This window comes from Planococcus citri, chromosome 3 (genome assembly GCF_950023065.1).
Source record: "Planococcus citri chromosome 3, ihPlaCitr1.1, whole genome shotgun sequence".
Lineage (NCBI taxonomy): Eukaryota > Metazoa > Arthropoda > Insecta > Hemiptera > Pseudococcidae > Planococcus > Planococcus citri.
In genome coordinates this window covers 13,820,478-13,840,538 of record NC_088679.1, presented here as the reverse complement: position 1 = coordinate 13,840,538, position 20,061 = coordinate 13,820,478, and the positions used below count along the sequence as shown (strand labels likewise).

The 20,061-nt window shown below is 33.6% G+C and overlaps 1 protein-coding gene across 5 annotated transcripts in view; it reads right to left on the bottom strand.

Annotated features, from left to right (window-relative positions):
* Positions 1-16,774, bottom strand: part of jbug (filamin-type immunoglobulin domains fbug) — a 118,600-nt gene extending 101,826 nt beyond the window's left edge. For 3 of the 5 annotated variants that reach the window (XM_065358862.1, XM_065358864.1, XM_065358863.1), the window contains exon 1: positions 16,067-16,774. In XM_065358862.1, the coding sequence (XP_065214934.1) occupies positions 16,067-16,415 (349 nt within the window). In that variant the 5' untranslated portion in view covers positions 16,416-16,774. The remainder of the gene's footprint in view (positions 1-16,066) is intronic. The other 2 variants (XR_010557990.1, XM_065358860.1) reach the window with 2 other exon arrangements.
* Between the last annotated feature and the right edge of the window lie 3,287 nt (positions 16,775-20,061).

Below are 20,061 nucleotides of genomic sequence, written 5' to 3'. Positions count from 1 at the left end.
AACGCAGATATTTCCAAAGTGAAAGTACTCGTAAAAAGTTACTATTTGCGCTATTGAAGCTCACTATACTTACTACGACCTACCCAATACCTAAGCTATGCATACAAAGAGCAACCTCACTCCTTTCAAATTAGAATTTACATAATTGGATACTCGAATCGCAAAGTCTTCTTTATAATATTTATGCTTGACAAAAGCTACGTATACTTAGGTTGTACATCTACATACATATTTCCAAGTACTTGGCATTCTTTACGCACCTCGTTTGTACTTAGTTAGTCTATGGTACGTACTACGTACACTACGATGTATTCATTGCTGGTAATCATGTCTCTCATACACGTGTACTCTCTGAAATCTTATAGGATACCACATTCGCACGAGGTAATGGCCGCTGTATTATTTGTATAGAGTAGGAATATAGAGAAGAAGAAAAAAAATCTTATATATAAAAAAAATTCCACAGCTATTTATTCGCATATACTATACCTACCTATAGTGGTATAATGTATTTGAATTTATATATAAAAGCACTGGATAAAGAGAAGGGTAGAGAGGATCGAGAGTTTGACATACGACGGCCATGATATAAACAATGATTACACTATACGTGGTCGATGTAATCTCAACGAAGCATGTCCTTGAAAATATTCAGTATTTTTAGGAGCCAAGCCATTGAAAAGCGTTCGAACAATTTACGCTTGATTGTGTGGAAATTTCGGTACATATAGGCGGATCACACAAGAGGTGGTCAGCGGTGGTGGTTCGGCGACATCGTATTTAAAATTCCATTCGAGATGCGACTTTTTTTCACACAACATACCACACACCTCGACGAAAAAAGCCGCGAAAAGTCGGGTCAATAACGTTAAAAATTGACATGAATTGATGCGAATCTGCAAACTCGATAGCTTCCCAACTGCGCTTTCAATTCGCATAATCCTCGTAAACAGAAGAATAGTACAAGTTCCCAAAATGGACAAAGATAACATACGAGTTGGTCAAACCTTGACATAATTTTCAACCACCGATTCCGAATCTAAACTGATAAAATTGAAAAAAAATGACATTTTACCGCGACCCGAATTTTTCCAGAAGTCTGTTGTTGTTGTCATCGTCGTCGATACGTCTTACAAAATCATTCTATACGTAGATAGGTACTCGACTTATTTAAACGTAAACGTTTACGTAGTAGGTACCTTTGTTTGACGATGAACTAACTATTCTTGTCGACTTAATTTGTTTTCAACACTTTCAGCCAACAATACAAACCTCACAAAACCACACCTTTCGAAGCGTGTGCTTTCAAACAAAAAAAAATACCGAAGCGTAATAACTATAGAATGAATTAGAGTACACACGGTATGAACAACACGATCTCCGGTGCCTTTTTTTTTTTAATGCTGAGAATAATTCGTCTATCAACGGGTCACGACTGTTAGGCTATTTTTTCATCGGATGCTTTGAAATTTACGACGGAGCATAAATTAAATATCGGGAACGTTATGATTGCGGTTTACGTTGTAAAATTTATTCGCGATTGGAAAAAGTTATTTTGATTGGGTCTAATTTTCGAATGAAATGAATAAGTGGGTATTATTTTAGAATAAGTTCAGAATTTGGTGATTGTTTCCACTTCTTTGCGATAAATGCATCCAAGTTGTGTAAATTGAGCAAGAATGGCACAAGTGTTCAAAATTGTACAAAATATGCAAATATGCACAAATGCACAAAACGTGCAAATTGCACAAAATGTACAAAAAATGCGCAGAATGAACCGCACTCGACAAAAGTGCGCAACGTGTACAGAAATCGCCGAAAGTGCAAATATTTGTGCAAAAAAATGTGCAAAATGTACGACTACACACTGAGTAAAAATTGTCAATGTGCAAAAAATCACACAAAATAATTACAAAAAAATAAACAAAATTGTGCAAATACCACCAGAATTTCACAATAAGCGAAAATTCATGTTAAAAAAATCTCCAAAAATTCTGCAAATGTGTTCAAAAATGTATTAAATGCGCACAGGAATGAACCAGATGCAAAACATGCGCAAAATGTGCAAAACCCGCAACAATGTGCAAAATGTATAAACTGAGCAAAAATTGTCAATGTGCAAAAAATCACAGAAAATGCATAAAATTGTGCAAAAAGCATTAGAACCTCACAACGAGCGAGACCTTGTGCAACTGGTGAGAAAACAATCCCCAAAAATTGTGCAAACGTGTGCAAAAATGTATCAAACTCGCAAATGCAAGCAGAAAATGAATCAGATTGTAGTGGGAGAAAAATACACGCAGTTCTCCCACTTACGTGGGAGAAAAATATTTTTATCCGTCACCTGCACTAGGAGAAATTTACATACGAAAAGTTCAGTCACCTTAATGGGAGAAAATTTTCCTGTCTACTAATTGGGAGAAAAATTCTCATTCGCCATAGCAGCAGAATATTTTTCTACCCCCTAAGCGACAGATTTTCGATCATTTTAGTGACTACCCGGGAAAAAAAGTTTTATAGAATTTTATAAAAAATACCCACTTATTTTCTATACAAAATTTGTCTCTATCAAACTGTATACAATTGTATAAAATTTTATGCAGTTGTATGCAGTTGTATACAGTTTGATAGAGACAAATTTTGTATAAAAAATAATTGGGTATTTTTTATAAAATTTTATATGTGGTTGCTATGAAGACAAATTTTAACATTGATTCAAAATTATTCATGAATTAATGCAAGATCATTTTGTGGATTGTGGGCTTCCAAAGCATCCACTTTTTATCAAAAATTAAGTCCCACGCTTGTCACTTCACTACACATGACACTTTGAGTGGAATAATTAGAAGAGACCAATAAAATCAATATATAGAGAATGATGCAGTACTTTATCTAAGAGTACTAACTATACCATTTCATTTGATACAATTGTATCATTTTTGATAAACTTATATAAAAATGTATACAATATTGTCTATTTGATAAAATTACATAAATTTTGATAAAAAAAAAAATTTAGAAACTAACACCATATTTGATCATTTTTATCAAATTTTATACAGCTAAATCAAATTCTATACAAATGTATACAGTTTTAAACAATTTTATAAACGTTTATACAATTAATGCAAAATATCCATTCTACTGAAAAAAATTTTATCCAATTTTATCAAAGCAATTACTCTTCTTTTTATCAAAATCTATATGAATGTATAAAACTGTATACAATTATATGCATTTGATACACCTTTATAAAAAGCTAATTCAATTTTGATGAAATTCTATAAAATTTTATGCAATTTTATCAAAGCAATTATTTTTCTTTTTATGAAAATGTATAGGAATGTATAAAACTGCATACAATTGTATCATATTTGATACACCTTTATAAAAAGCTATTTCAATTTTGATGAAATTCTATAAAATTTTATGCAATTTTTATAGAACTCTATACCAGTTTATGCAATTTTTATATAATTCTACACAAGTTTATAAAACTTTTTTTCCTGGGTAATTATGACGTCAATGACCAAGCCGCAACAATTTAAACTTCCTACTCAGTGGTGGTGGAGCTTACTTCCAATAATTATTATAATCAAGAAATTATCAAATATAGCCGATTATACTCAATTACATCATCGTTTTTTAGATGGTGGCGCCAAGCTGTCCACCAGTCTTGCGATAACAACCAATAGAAAACCAGTTCAACACGAATATTGCCGAGTATAATCGAATATGACATAATTCTAGCGCCAGCCGCGAAAGATAGCGCCGCTAGAAGCATTGAGCGCATGCGCCACTGACTGCACACGTTTTCCCGCCCGATTTTCGTAAAAAGCGCAATTATAAAAGCTCTGATCCGAGACTAGTTAGGCAGGACTGCAGACATTGACACCCCCAAGTATAGTTCCAACTTTACTTCCATCTCCGCAAATGGGCTAGAGCCCATTCGCCAGAAGAGACCAATAAATCCATCTTTAGCTCAATATTTCCAACTATAGTTCCTACTGTTTCCAGCTTTAGCTTCCTTCAGTTCGTGATTTATTGGACTTTGATGAATTTTGGCGTCTGCAGCCTCAGACTTAGTCATCATCTGCGATGATATTGTTTCTCAAGTTAAGTCCCAATGGGTCAATTAGTGGATCTTCAGCTGTCTCGGATCACTCTTTGAAATGCACAGAGATAGGTTTTAATAACAAGTTGCTTTGGTTTACATTGTCCAACTTTAGATTTAAGTTTCAAGACCTTGGCTCACATTGTCTTTCTTTATTTTCTTTTTTGTTTGAAAATGACGTATCGCTCAGGACGTGCATTTTAGTTTTAAGTACAGACGCATCGCTCAGGGTGTCTTCCTTTCTTTTTTTTAATATTTATTTTCCTTTTTGTTGCTCCTAGTTTAAGTATTCCCAAAATTCCCCAGGGTTGCGATCCTTTTTATTTGTCTTTGTTTTATCCCTTAAGTATAAGAATAAATGTGCTAAATGTGAATTTGTCTTGGACTTTTATTCAACTTTCATGACTTTGAGAAATCAATGAATACTTCCAACTTTACCACAAATATATCATTCCGTCAAAAGTTCAGTTATTTCTTAGCTCAAGCTTCAATTAATCCAACTTAAACCCCACGTATTATAAATACATATGTAAATATTGGGGAGGGACCCCATTTTACATCCGCGATTCGTCCGATCCTGAGATCTTGATGAGCTAGTTATAGAATTGCAAGATATATCATTTTGACATCACCAATATTTCCATCACTATTTTTCCAACAGAACGAGAGTGCATGAATCCGATATCCAGATGGCCAAAGAGGATTTGAATTAGTCTATATTTTCTTATCTTCAAAGAAATCAAGATTCAAAAATTTCCATTTTTGAACTCTTGGTGAAAAATAAAAAACTTCAAATAAAAAATTTTAATTTTTTATTCTATGGTTGTTTTTTGGGTTTTTCCGAATATTTCTCCCTCCACAAGATGTGGAAGCATGCGCAAAATGTGCAAAAATGTGCAAAATGTACGAACTGAGCAAAACTTGTTAATGTGCAAAATATCACACAAAATCACTAAAAAATGAACATAATTGTGCAAATAGCACCATGAATTTCACAATGACCAAAAATTTGTGCAACATGTAAAAAAAATCTCCAAAAATTGTGGAGATGTGTGCAAAAATGCATCAAATGGGCACAGAAATGAAGCAGATGCGAAAACATGCGCAAAATGTGCAAAAATGCGCAATACCCACCAAAATGTGCAAAATGTACGAACTAAGCATAAATTATCAATGTGCAAAAAATCATACAAAATCACATAAAATGAACAAAATTATGCAAAAAGCATCAGAACCTCACAATGAGCGAGACTTTGTGCAACATGTGAGAAAAAAAAACCCAAAAATTGTACAAATTACACAAATTTGATCAAAAATTGATGAAATTACACGAAATTGGCAAAACATTTGTTGTACAAAATTTGTGGATTTTGAAAAAATTGGCAAAATGTTACTTTGTAAAATATAAAGGAGTGGATTTAGAATACTTTAGGTACTATTCAAAAGAAAAAGAAGAAAATGGTAAAATTTCGTTTTTGAAGTCTTCAATTTACTACAAATACAAAATTAGCTGAAAAAGAAATTCTTTAAAAAATTCTAAAGAAACTAGTAATGCATGAAAAATTACAGCAATTGTTCAATAATTTTTGTGTGACTATTCAAAAGAAAAAGAAGAAAATAGTAAAATTTCGTTATTAAAGTCTTCAATTTACAAATACAAGATTAACTGAAAAAGAAATTCTTTAAAAAATTCTAAAGAAACTCGTAATGCATGAAAAATTACAGAAATTGTTCAATAATTTTTGTGTAACTGGTGGAATTTTACGATAGATGAATTTTTGGAATATTGTGATGATCGGTAGGATATACACAGTTACATCATATGGCTTACAAAATTTCAAAAAAGTAGGGAGAAAACACGTTAATAAAATAATTCAACGAGCCCACAAACTTGCACTTACGTGATAATTAAGAAATTCCACAACAATTATCGTGTTTATTTTTTCGAATAAAGATGATTAAAATTTTAGACACGAGGGTTGAAAATTTTCGTAAGTAGATATTTCAATAAAATGAAAATGAAAGAGCGAAAAAAATCTCCGAAATGTTTCCCATCTGTTAGATGACGAAAAGTTTTTGATTTTATATCGAATGAGTTTTGAGATTTTGCATTTTTTTTTGTTTTGTTGAAGGGGTTGACATTGAAAAGTAGCTTCGAATGTTCTTTTTCATGCACTTTTTTTTCAAATAATTGACATCTGCCTTAGAATGATTTTACGATTTTTTTTCCAATGAAGCATTATTCGTAAAATTTTTTGTATTATAACAAAAACATGAATTATCTCGAAATTTGGCACCTAGGTAGTAATTTACCTGAAATTTCGATTAGATATTCGTTTCATCATGATTTTACTATTTTTTCGAAGGAATCTTCTAACAAAACGAAATAAAATGGCTAAAAATGCATTTTATTGTCTGACACAAAATATACGAGTAGCATTTTTGGGGGTTCCTTGATCGATTTCCTGGCTTAAATATGTTTGAGAATAATTAGAATTGGTGGTCTTTGTTACAAGAAAATCAAAATTGCAGTTTTTAAAACTATTCTTTTTTTTCAAAAATATGGGGAATTATTCATACAGTTTTGATTTGCAATGGGGTAGGGGGGGGGAGGGGGGGGTGTAAGTTTTGTTAAAAATTGGAAGGAAACTTGTCAAACACTCTGATTTTTGGATGCATGTTTCATGGCTTTTAGAAAGGATTGTTTTTTTCTCGGTTTGGTACACCAAGGGTAGGTTTATTTATACTACATCGTATTGACGGTTTTCCCAGGGTCATTGACCTTGAAAAATTTGAATTTTTTAGTAGAAAATGTACTAAAGTTACTCCAGTTTACTATAATGAACTTTTTTAAAAACCTGAAATTACTTCACTCCTCCTCTTTACTTACTGAAAAAAATTTTGAAACTAAATTGTCATGAACACAGACCATTTTTAATAAATCAGACCAACTTTCAATCAATCAATTTCATTTATTTGGCTCAGTTTTTACAACTTTATCACAAAAAGATAACAGGTATGAAAAATTGCAATAAATTTCACCTATTCTCTATTTTTATTATTTCTTTATATGTAATATCTAGAGTGTGTTTCAAGTCTATTTTGTCCGACAAAATCTCAAATTTAAAATGCAGAACTTTAGCAGAAGCTTTTCAAAACTTCTGCATGACCTTGAACACTGCTGCTCATTAGATTTAAAACCGATTCTTCTCACTTTCCTCAAAAATACCTAATCTAGGAAAAACTGAACTTGACGATTTTTCCTTGAAAAATTCGAACTTATGTGCTTGATGTAGGGCTTCTTTCATTAAGTATGATGCTATAGACTTAATAGACTTATATTATGTAGGATTTATTAGACACCCTGCAATATTAATAATGTATACGTAGGTTCGATCAGAAGAGTAACCATACAACGATATTTCACCCAAACCCTTCTTTATTTTTAAGAAAGTGAAAATAAAAATGACACATTTTTGTGGTTTTAAAAACATTTGCAAAAGAATGTGAAATTACAAGTATAAGTACCTACTTTTTCGAAAGAATTTACTTGAAAAGTTGAGGTGCTGAAAGAGGGTGGTAAAAGGAATAAATTAAAATTACCTACACCCAGACTAAATACGTATAAGTTGATTAGTGAGTTACCAAGTGAACTATAGAGGAGAGAATGATCAAATCGGTCACGTTCATGACCACCAGAGTAAAGATCAAGAGCCCTTGAACAATTTTCCACGGTGATTTCAATTATTTATCTATCCTTCAATTACTACATATAATGTATCCTGCTTGTTGTCTTTGAAAAATGACAAAAGCAAGTTGGAAATTTCCTGCAAAAAGAATAGATCGGAGAGTCGTTTGAATCGATAAAAAAAACACGGTTGGATTTCAATGATCTATCGGTGAAAACTTTCGATTTTTTTATTTTCCTATAAGTACCTATTTATTTATTTTCATCACTGGTGTGTTTTTCTTATGTTTTTTCAACTTGGAAAAATGCACTCACTATGTATTGGTAAAAAAAAAAATACTCGAACACTTTCAATTTTTCTGAAATTTTAATACCTACTATTTTTTGAGCCAATAATAGTCTTGAACTCTGGACAAGAATTTTAGAACGATGGGTCACCCGAAAAGGGGTTCAAGGGTTCCCAAAATGATCCAATTATATTTTTTAAACTAAAAATACATACGTAAGACATGGAAAAAATCGACGAATTGGTAGCAAATTCAGATTAATAGTGTAATTGGACGCTTTTTCTGATACTAAAGGGATTCGCTTCCAGGATGGACCCAAAAATTCTTGAATTTGGGTTTTCAGACGTACCTCTCCCCCTTCATAGAACCAAATTTGTTCACATTTTGGATCTAAGGTTACAATACCTCTAATTTTTTTCAAAAAGATTTTCCAAAAAAACAAATTTGGGACTCTGAAATAAAAATTAGTCCAACTCGTCAAGAGTTGATTACATCCTAGCTAACATAAAAACGAATCAACTTAAATCGGCCCCTTTCTGTCAAAGATGAAAATTTCAAACAAAAATTGCAATTTACCCCTCTTTAATTTGGCTGACTGGAGGTAGAGAGAGAGAAAAATGAGAGGATAGAAGATGAAAACCATAGGTAAGGTAACTAGGACTTCAATACATAAAACACAAAAAATCGAAAATGTCCATTTTTTTTAAACATATTAACAAAAAAATTAATTTTCAAGAAGCAAAAAAAAAATCAAAATACGGAATTTTACCCATTTTTCAGTTACAAAGCAATAAAATAAAACACTGTTTCATTTCACAATTAGTTTCATCAGATCATGAAATATCGCTGAAGTGCAAATTTGAATTCAAATTCAAAAATCAAAGCTTGGTTACAAAACACAGGTTCAAAATATAAGATCTTAATTTCGAGAATTTTTGTATCCAAAATGTTGATCAAATTAGACATCCATCAACAAATCAACAAAACCACATTGATTCATAAAATCACCTGTGCCTTCACAATGAACCTAAAATCTCATCTTATACCTCTCACATTCGAGCATTTCTTTCAATCACAATAATTTCAAACTACACCACTGGTATGGTATGTACTATGGTACCTTTTAATCGAGGTATTTTTTTCCTCAATCATTGCAAAGAGCCTCGACCTCCGCCTTCATCAATACTTCAACAGGTGGGTTGAGCGACCCACTAGCATACGTTCAACATGGTGAGAATAGAGAGCCCGTTAAAAATTAATAAATGCATAAGTAATGTCGATCTTGTGTAGTCGTCGTTCTGGATGGTGCTGGTGATGGTGATCGGCTAACATTTATCAATGAATTTTACGCGTACGTACCTATACTTCAGCTCAGCCGAACCAGAATGGAATTGAATGGTCATTACAATGTGTTGTTATCGTTGAAGGTGACATAATAACACGATAGAATACAATAAATCCGTAAACGAGGATTTCGATCGTGGGCAAAGTCAACGTGAATTAAATTAATTGCAGAAAGAAAATACATATTTCGATGTGTTTCATTTTTTTCTCAATTCGTTTTCGTGATCAACAACCTTAATAATAAATTCCATCGTGTGATGGCAGATTTTTTGTAGGTGTGGTAGATCTGTACGTGAACATGGACATACTTGTGTGGTGATGATAAAGATGCGATGATGACGAGATGATATGAGTTCATGACCTATATATATTTTTGGAACTTTTTTAAAGGGAAGGAAAATTTTAACAAGTGGAATAATTTTATGAAACGATCACGATCAGAAACGAATCTCTCAAAGTGCATTTGCAGCAGAGAAATAGTGGTGCTCAAAATGTTGAAGAAAATAGAGATATCGTAAAGTTAGAGCAGGATCAACTTGAAAACTAAAAATGATACAAATTTGGAACTTTTGCCAATTTGTGGGTCCACAGAAGCGATTTTTGGAGATGAGGTGGAAATCAGTGTTGCCACTTTTTTAAGAACCAAAAATCAGCTGGTAACGTTGAAAAATTATATTATTTCTTCATCGCGAACATGCTCAAAAATTCTGAAAAAATTTACCAAGTAGGAACTTTTTATGCTGATTGTCGTATGTCAAAAAATTGTGGCGACAATTTTTCGTATTCTCGATTTTAAAAATTCCAAAGATTACAGAAAATATAATTTTTTTCCTAGAAAGTTCGAAATTGCACAAATTGACCTAATTTTATGAAAATTTCACCATTTTTGAAGAAAAGTTGATATAAAAGCACTTTCTTGTAATCTTTGGAATTTTTTCAATCGAGAATTCGAAGAAACATCACTCCCAATTTTTTGATGCGTAGATCAGCATAAAAAATTGTACTTGGGGTAATTTTTTCCAGGATTTTTGAGCATGAAAGCAATGAGGAAATATCATTTTTTTTCGACTTTTTCAGTTCATTTTTAATGCTTAAAAAGGTGAAAACACTGATTATCATCACATCTTCAAAAAGCTCTTCCATATGGAATCAAAAACTGATCAAAGTTCCAAAATTGTACCATTTGTGGTTTTCAAGTTAATTTCATTTGAACTTTAACTACGAGTGTATCCTTATTTTTCTCAAAATTCTTTAAGCACCCCTATCCTTCCTGCGAATGCACTCACAATGGAAGTATCCATAAATCGGATTAAAGGAAATCTATGGAGGACCCCAAAATACACCACCAGCCAAAATTTCAGGAGCTGAAATTTATTTTTTGTTTTTTTTTTGATAAATTTTGAAAAATTCAAGTATGGGTCAAAAATGGGGAAAAATTAAAATTTCATCAAATTGATCTAGAAAGCTGAAATTTGGTTTATACCCTATTATTGACCAGCTGAATTAATTGGTGATGGTTTCAAATCGTTCTGGAGTCTCTAACCAATTTTTGGATTCTCCGATTTTCAAAAAAAAAAACACTGTAAAAGTAAGGTGAAGATAAAATTAATGCCCGAAGACTCAGATTTCCTTCTTTACAATCCATTCGATCAATGTAGATACGTATTTTCAAAATCTTTTCGCGCTTGTTCAAATCCAAAATCATCTCCAGTACTCCAGTGATTATTTTTGAAGAAAAAAAAATTAAAACTTCATCATTGACGTACGTGTAAGTAAAGGTAAAAATGAAATCATGGTTTACACCCTATCACTGATCTTCATCCGAGCCGATTAAGATGATTTCGAACCGTTCTGGAGCCTTCAGCCAATTTCCGGATTCTCCAGTTTTCGAAAAAATGCTGAAATTAGGGCGAAAATTGAATTCAATGCCTAAAAACTCAGATTCATCAACTTTGTGACCCGTTCAATCGATTTGGGCTCATATTTTGAAAATCTTTTAGAGCTTGTTCAAATCCAAAATCATCTCCAGTGATTATTTTTGAAAAACAAATTGAAACTTTATCGTTTACCTACGTGTAAGTAAAGGAAAAAAATTAGATTTGGTTTACACCTTATCACTGATCTTCATCCAAGCCGATTAAGATGGTTTCGAATTGTTCTGGAGCCTCCAGCCAATTTCCGGATTCTCTAGTTTTCGTAAAAATGCTGAAAGTAGGGTGAATATTAAATTAAATTCTTAAAAAATCAGATTCATCATCTTTGTGATCCGTTCAATTGATTTGGGCTCATATTTTGAAAATCTTTTAGAGCTTGTTATTCAAATTCAAATTTTTTTCCAGTGATTATTTTAAAAAAAAATCTGCTGGAGTCTCCAGAACGGTTTGAAATTATCATCAATCAACTTGGAAGGTCAGTAAATAGGGTACAAGCCAAAATTTTTCGTTTTTTTCCTTCACCTGTGATGAATTTAATTTTTTCTCAAAAAATAGGTAATCGCTGAAAAAATCTTTTAGAGCTTGTTCAAATTCAAATTTTTTTTCAGTCATTATTTTTGAAAAAAAAATCTGCTGGGGTCTCCAGAACGGTTTGAAATCATCATCAATCAACTTGGAAGGTCAGTGATGGGTACCAAATTTCAGCTTTTTTCCTTTACGTGTTCATGAGCACTGAATTCTTCATTTTTTCCCCAAAAATAATTGCTGGAAAAAATTTTGGATTTAAACCAGCATAAAAAGATTTTGAAAATATGTTCCTAAATTCATCGAATGGATCACAAAGATAGTAAATCCCCGTTTATAGAGGCTGAATTCGATTTTCACCCTAATTACACAGTTTTTTTTTGAAAAACTGGAAAAAATCAGAAACCCCCTGGAGACTCCACAACCCTTCGAAATCATCACCAATCGACTTGGTGGGTCGAAAATAAGCTACAAACCAAATTCCAGCTTTCTAGGTAATTTTGATAATACCTATTTTTATTTTTTCCCATTTTGCCTCAAATTTAAATTTTTGAAAATTCGCCAAAAATCGAAAAATGAATTTCAGTAATTTGAATTTTGGCAAGTGAGGTAGGTACATGTCTCTCTGCCCAGTTCAAAAATGTTGGCGCTCTGGTGGGATACGTTCCGAAGAACTGCGAATTGCTTCATTCTTCAACTCTTATCGAGGTTTATCCTCAAAAAGAAATAGAATCGTCAACCCCATGTGCAAAAAACTCGGCGATTTGATATGCAATGACCCCATCCAAAGAACCGAAAGAAATAAGCATTTTAGTAATTCCTTCTAAGTTTGATTCAGATGGGCAAATCGCATACGTGACTTTTTTGGAAATAAGTCATGGGCATTACTTGATGCAGCAGTCAAATTTTCAATTCAAACATAAATTTGAGATTTGCAAATTTTTACATCTCCTCTATTAGTCCGGCATATGACAATAAGAGTAATTGCATCCCCCCGCCGATCCTCCGGAACAACTTTTTTCTTAAAGGGGACATCCTAAGGAAGATTTTAAAGCAAACTTGCCCAAAAAAAAGTTGGCTTTACTTACAAAATGGCGGCCATTTTGATTGGCAGGTCAGCCGAAATTGCAGATTTTGCGTTTCAACATAGGACTTGCACGAAAATTTTCAAACTTTACAAAGGTAGATTGAAAGATCATGCAAAAATTTATCACCTGTCAAAATTTCAAGTGCTGAAGTGCGTTTTTCGATTTTTGGTGAATTTTTGAAAATCGAATTAAGGGCCAAAAATGAGGGAAAAAATCAAAATTTTACCAAATTGACCAAGAAAGCTGAAATTTGGGATATACCCTATTTTCGACATGCCAAATCGATTGGAAACGGTTTCAACCCGTTTTGAGCAGTTCTGGAGCCTCCAGCAGGTTTTTGAAACTCGAAATTCCCAAAAAATTCCAACTTGGAGTTGTAAAGCTAAAATTTATTCTAAAAACTAATTTCAATACGCTACGAAGTACTGCAGGTGAATTTCAAGTCGTTTTGGAGCCTCCAGTGACTTTTGGAAAATTCCTAAAGCCTCCAGCAGATTTCTGAAACTTTAAATTTTCACAAAATTTCACCAAATGGAGATGGAAAGCTGAAATTTACTCTACACTCCAATTGTAACACCCTCTGAAGACGACTTCAGGTGGGTTCAAGTCATTTTAAAGCCTCCAGGGCTTTTTTGAAAATTACTGGAGCCTCCAGTAGATTTTTGAAACTTGAAATTTCCCCAACATTAATTTATCAAATGGAGTTCGCAAGCTAAAATTTACTTCGCAGACCACATGGTGGTTTCAATAGGTTTTGAAGCTTCCAGCTACTTTTAGGAAATTTCAATTTTCCAAAAAAACGCCATACAAGCTTTCAAAAAGTTGCTGGAGGCTCCAAAACGACTTGAAATCCACCAGCAGTCAACTTCGTAGCGTATTGAAATTAGTTTGCAGAATGAATTTCGACTCTCCATCTCAGTTTGATGAAATTTTGTGAAAATTTAATGTTTCAGAAATCTGCTGGAGGCTTCAGGAATTTTCAAAAGTCGCTGGAGGCTCCAAAACGACTTGAAATTCACCTGCAGTACTTCGTAGCGTATTGAAATTAGTTCTTAGAATAAATTTTAGCTTTACAACTCCAAGTTGATGGAATTTTATGGGAATTTCGAGTTTTAAAAATCTGCTGGAGGCTCCAGAACTGCTCAAAACGGGTTGAAATCGTTTCCAATCGATTTGGCATGTCGGAAATAGGGTATATCCCAAATTTCAGCTTTCTTGGTCAATTTGGAAAAATTGTGATTTTTTCCCCTCATTTTTGGCCTTAATTCGATTTTCAAAAATTCACCAAAAATCGAAAAACGCAATTCGGCTGACCTGTCAATCAAAATGACCGCCATTTTGTAAGTAAAGCCAACTTTTTTTTGTTTTAAAATCTTCCTTAGGATGTTCCCTTTAAGAAAAAAGTTGTCCCGGAGGATCGACGGGGGGGGGGGGGGGTTGCAATTGCTCTTATTGTCATATGCCGGACTATATCCATTCTTTCGACTGTCCATATACGAGTATTAAGCCTTTCTGCTTCTCTTCTTCAAATTTTTAATTCTGCAAATTGCCAAAACATATCGAAAATATCTCGAAGGTACAAATATAAATGTCTCGTAGGTATACAGGATCAAATTCATACTTCCCGATTTCTCGAGCTTGTATTTATTTACTTTTCCAATTTTCTAACTCTTTCATTTCACCCTTTTTAATCCCAATGACTGCAATGACTATAATCATCGTATCCGAATCAATTTCCTAATTACTCTTTAATCAATTTCGATCGATATACTCACGCCAATACACTACCCAGTCATACCACCCAATGTAAAAAAATCAATTAACCATCAATAAGCAATTAAATAATTACGGGGTAATTAGCATTACAAATTATAGTCTAGGGGGAGAAGGAGATGTGGCATAAAATAGGTCAAACCCGTATTGCAAAATAAACAGTTACCTACTCTACACACATACGTACATAAACATATACATATAAGATGAACACTAACATTCTAAAGATATCGTATAGGTGGTTGGTATGGTACGGACCGGATAACCATTTGTGATACCGAAGGCGGGTAGTCTTTACCCGATAAGGTAACAGGAAATTACCCACAAATAGAGAAGGCTTGTAAATTTGAGTAGGTGCTGTGCTGGTATGAGATAACACAATCGTACCGCTGCCACGGCGCACTTCTTTGATAATTCTTCCGAATCGATTTGGAGAACCAGTTACGTCATATTCATTTTTGTCCGATGCAGTATTATGTATTTTTAAACTGGCGAAAAAATTGCTCCAGAGAGCTACCGAATAGGTGCGATGGAAGGGAACGAGGAGGAGGGCAACGTAGAAGTAATTTTCTCACGGTTGTAATTATTAAATTACGAGATGCATTCGATATTATACCCATACTTGTTTTTTTTTCTTCGAAGAAAAAAAATAACAAACAGATGTAAAATAATAACGATTACATTCCATTACCATATAATGAACTTGAACGATTTGAAAAAAAAAAAAATTGTACGTATATAAAAATATACTAAAAATGGATTGGGTTTGAGACGATAGGTACATATACTTGGGATCGTATTTAGTATTATTGGTATTAATTTGATTTTTTAAAAAGATATTTCAATTTTCAACCTTCCTAGGGTCGTTTAACCAATAACAAGTGATTACAGGTACGTTCGAGGGGGATGGGGGGAGGGAAACGAGTAAATTAGAGACTTTAATTTCGTTGGAAAATTGACGAACAGTAAAAATTAACCTTGAAAAGTTACTACAAGGCGTTTTTTTTTACACGGTAAAAAATATTTATTCAGTCGCACACATGCTAACTGCCATATGCTTCTCGGATAGGTGCAAATCGAAAATAAATTTCAAACATTAAAACATAAAAAGCAAACAATTATTGCATATCGTACTCGTATAGTCGTTTGGTTGTCGTAACGAGAGTGAATTTTGTGCACGACGAATACTTCGAATAAAGTAGATGTACATTACGCTTATCAGTCATTATTACATGGCAGGAGGGGCATGACAGGTCGACAATATGTACATACGAGTAGTAATTGAAACAATACATTGATAACACGATTCTCACCTATATTAACCAATTTAACGCCATCTTCGGCTATGGCATTCAAAGCGCAAGAAACATTTTCCAAATACTGATGTTGATTGGTGGGTTTTCGATTCCAGTGCGGTTTTATGATACGTTTCTGAAGCACCTCGACCAAAGCACAAAGCTTGGTACCATCGCCGAAATCGCTAGCTAAATTGACCACCCTCATATCGACGCTTTTCAGGTGCTCGTTGATCCAATTTCGAAACGTGTTCGCTTGTATATCGATCCAAAGATCTTCGTGGCCTTTGATAGGCATTCCTTTGGCTGCATGTCCTTCGGGACTTCTGGCCACCAGGCCGATTTGGGATACGCGCAAGGATGACATTTTTGTACAGAATATTACCAGTAGTAGTGCATGTTATTACAGATGAATTTAGAATTTGTAAATTATATGATGAATAAAATTATGGAACGTAACTTCCAAGTCGAAGATTACACTATTAATTGCTACGGCTTATCAGAGGATTCGCGCACTAGGTGATAACACTGATAAGAAAATTTCACTGGAATTATTTTGATCGGACACTGGGACGTTTATTTTACATTTTTGCGCGATGATAAGAGCGAATAATATAAATAAATATACAATAAATCCGCGAAACGCGAACGTTAATGAATTACACAAACACAACCATCGACCACGAATCCGTACAATTTACTCCTTTCGATGCTGTTGCTGTTTTCTGTATTTTGTAAACAAGCGATATGCAACAGGTGCGGGTATTTTCTATCAAGGCTGCCAACACTGTCGCATTGAAGAACAGGTAAAAAAGCAGTGTTGCTGAACCAAAAACCGAAATTGAACGAGACTCGAAACAATAAAAATGATGAACAAATTTGAGCTTTGAAGCTTTTTTTGTTTTGAAGTTAGATTTGAAATTTTGATCGTGGATCTTTTTTAATAATGTGAAAATCTGCTGAACAAATTAGTATCATTTCTCGTAGTCGTATTAAATGATCGTAAGATTAGTTTAAAATTTAAATAAATCCTTCTTAGTCCGGCATATGACAATAGGAGTAATTGCACCACCCCCCCCCCCGCCGATCCTCCGGGACAACTTTTTTCTTAAAGGGGACATCCTAAGGAACATTTTAAAGCAAACTTTCCAAAGAAAAAGTTGGCCTTACTTACAAAATGGCGGCCATTTTGATTGACAGGTCAGCCGAAATCGCAGATTTTGCGTTTTAACATAGGACTTGCACGGACTTTTTCAAACTTTACAAAGGTAGATCGAAAGATCATGCAAAAATTTATCACCTGCCAAAATTTCAAGTGCTAAAGTGCGTTTTTCGATTTTTGGTGAATTTTTGAAAATCGAATTTAGGCCAAAAATGAGGGAAAAAATCAAAATTTTACCAAATTGACCGAGAAAGCTGAAATTTGGGATATAACCTATTTTCGACATGCCAAATCGATTGGAAACGGTTTCGACCCGTTTTGAGCAGTTCTGGAGCCTCCGGCAGAATTTTGAAACTCGAAATTCCCACAAAATTCCATCAAATTGGAGTTGTAAAGCTAAAATTTATTCTAAAAACTAATTTCAATACGCTACGAAGTACTGCAGGTGAATTTCAAGTCGTTTTGGAGCCTCCAGCGACTTTTTGAAAATTCCTGAAACCTCCAGCAGATTTTTGAAACTTCAAATTTTCACAAAATTTCATCAAATGGAGATGGAAAGCTGAAATTAACATCTACACTCCAATTTTAACACCTTCTGAAGACGACTTCAGGTGGGTTCAAGTAATTTTAGGGCCTCCAGCGACTTTTTTGAAAATTACTGGACCCTCCAGTAGATTTTTTAAACTTGAAATTTCCCCAAAATTTCATCAAACTGAGATGGAAAGTCGAAATTTATTCTGCAAACTAATTTCAATACACTACGAAGTTGACTGCTGGTGAATTTCAAGTCGTTTTGGAGCCTCCAGCAACTTTTTGAAAGGTTGTACGATGTTTTTTTGGAAAATTGAAATTTCCTAAAAGTAGCTGGAAGCTTCAAAACCATTTGAAACCACCATGTAGTCTGCGAAGTAAATTTCAGCTTGCCAACTCTATTTGATAAATTAATGTTGGGGAAATTTCAAGTTTAAAAAATCTACTGGAGGCTCCAGTAATTTTCAAAAAAGTCGCTGGAGGCCCTAAAATGACTTGAAACCACCCACCTGAAGTCGTCTTCAGAGGGTGTTAAAATTGGAGTGTAGAGTAAATTTCAGCTTTACATCTCCATTTGATGAAATTTTGTGAAAATTTAAAGTTACAAAAATCTGCTGAAGGCTCCAGTAATTTTCAAAAAAAGTCGCTGGAGGCCCTAAAATTACTTGAACCCATCTGAAGTCGTCTTCAGAAGGTGTTAAAATTGGAGTGTAGAGTAAATTTCAGCTTTCCATCTCCATTTGATGAAATTTTGTGAAAATTTAGAGTTTCAAAAATCTGCTGGAGGTTTCAGGAATTTTCAAAAAGTCGCTGGAGGCTGCAAAACGACTTAAAATTCACCTGCAGTACTTCGTAGCGTATTGAAATTAGTTTTTAGAATAAATTTTAGCTTTACAACTCCAATTTGATGGAATTTTGTGGGAATTTCGATTTTCAAAAATCGGCTGGAGGCTCCAGAACTGCTCAAAACGGGTTGAAACCGTTTCCAATCGATTTGGCATGTCGAAAATAGGGTATATCCCAAATTTCAGCTTTTTCGGTCAGTTTGGTAAAATTTTGATTTTTTCCCTCATTTTTGGCCTAAATTCGATTTTCAAAAATTCACCAAAAATCGAAAAACGCACATTAGCACTTGAAATTTTGACAGGAGATGAATTTCTGCATGATCTTTCGATCTACCTTTGTAAAGTTTGAAAATTTTCGTGCAAGTCCTATGTTAAAACGCAAAATCTGCGATTTCGGCTGACCTGTCAATCAAAATGGCCGCCATTTTGTAAGTAAGGCCAACTTTTTTTTTGGAAAGTTTGCTTTAAAATGTTCCTTAGGATGTCCCCTTTAAAAAAAAAGTTGTCCCGGAGGATCGGCGGGGGGGGGGGGGTGCAATTACTCCTATTGTCATATGCCGGACTATCTACTTTGAATCAAATTCAGAGATTTTATCGATTCTTCATTCTTGTTATGTAGAATTTTGAACCAGAAACGAGAAACGAACAGACGTTGAAAATGTTGATTTGACAATTTTGATTTTGAATTTCTATATCTAACTTACTTTTGAACAAGAATGTTTTTGAACTCAAAAAAACTTCATTTCGAAGATTTTTTGTTTGAAATTGAAAATTTTTAATTTTTTATACGCATACCTACCTATTTACTACCCTGTATGCTCTACGTATTCCTTTTGAAACAAAACAAAAATAAGAAAAGGAATCTGGAAAATGAAATTCTGTGTGAGAAGAATGATGATTGATAACATGATGAGTTGATCAATTATTGCTAAAGTAAAGAGCAGTAAGATAGGTCACCTGTCATGAACCCAGCATAGATCGATCTGATTTTTTAAGGTCATCAGTCCACAAAGCACTGTCAAATTTCCCTAAAAATTGAAAAAATTCTTTCTGTAATTTTCACACATACTTTTTTTTTGGATTTGCTGTTCAGGATGTGAATAGTACATACGTATACGAGAAAACAGCTACCTACCTATTTCGAACGGTGGCTAAGTACCTACTTATATGATTAAGATTGTATATTAGGATAGATCGCGAAAAAAAACATGTCGCAGGATTTTGACTACGAGTAAATTTGATAGCGACCTTTATTTTGAGCTGAAAATCACTCAAGAAATTACTTAGTTCCGAATGTCTCTGCAAAGGAGCAATATGGTTATGGGCTCACAAAGAGGGAGAATTTTTGAAAAAAATCGTAGTTTTTTCACTTTAGTTTCTACCTAACGTATTTTGGAAAACATGGTCTAGTTCCAAAAAATAGTAGGTACCTACCAATTTGAGATTCTGCATCGATCTATGGGCCATTTTCGTAA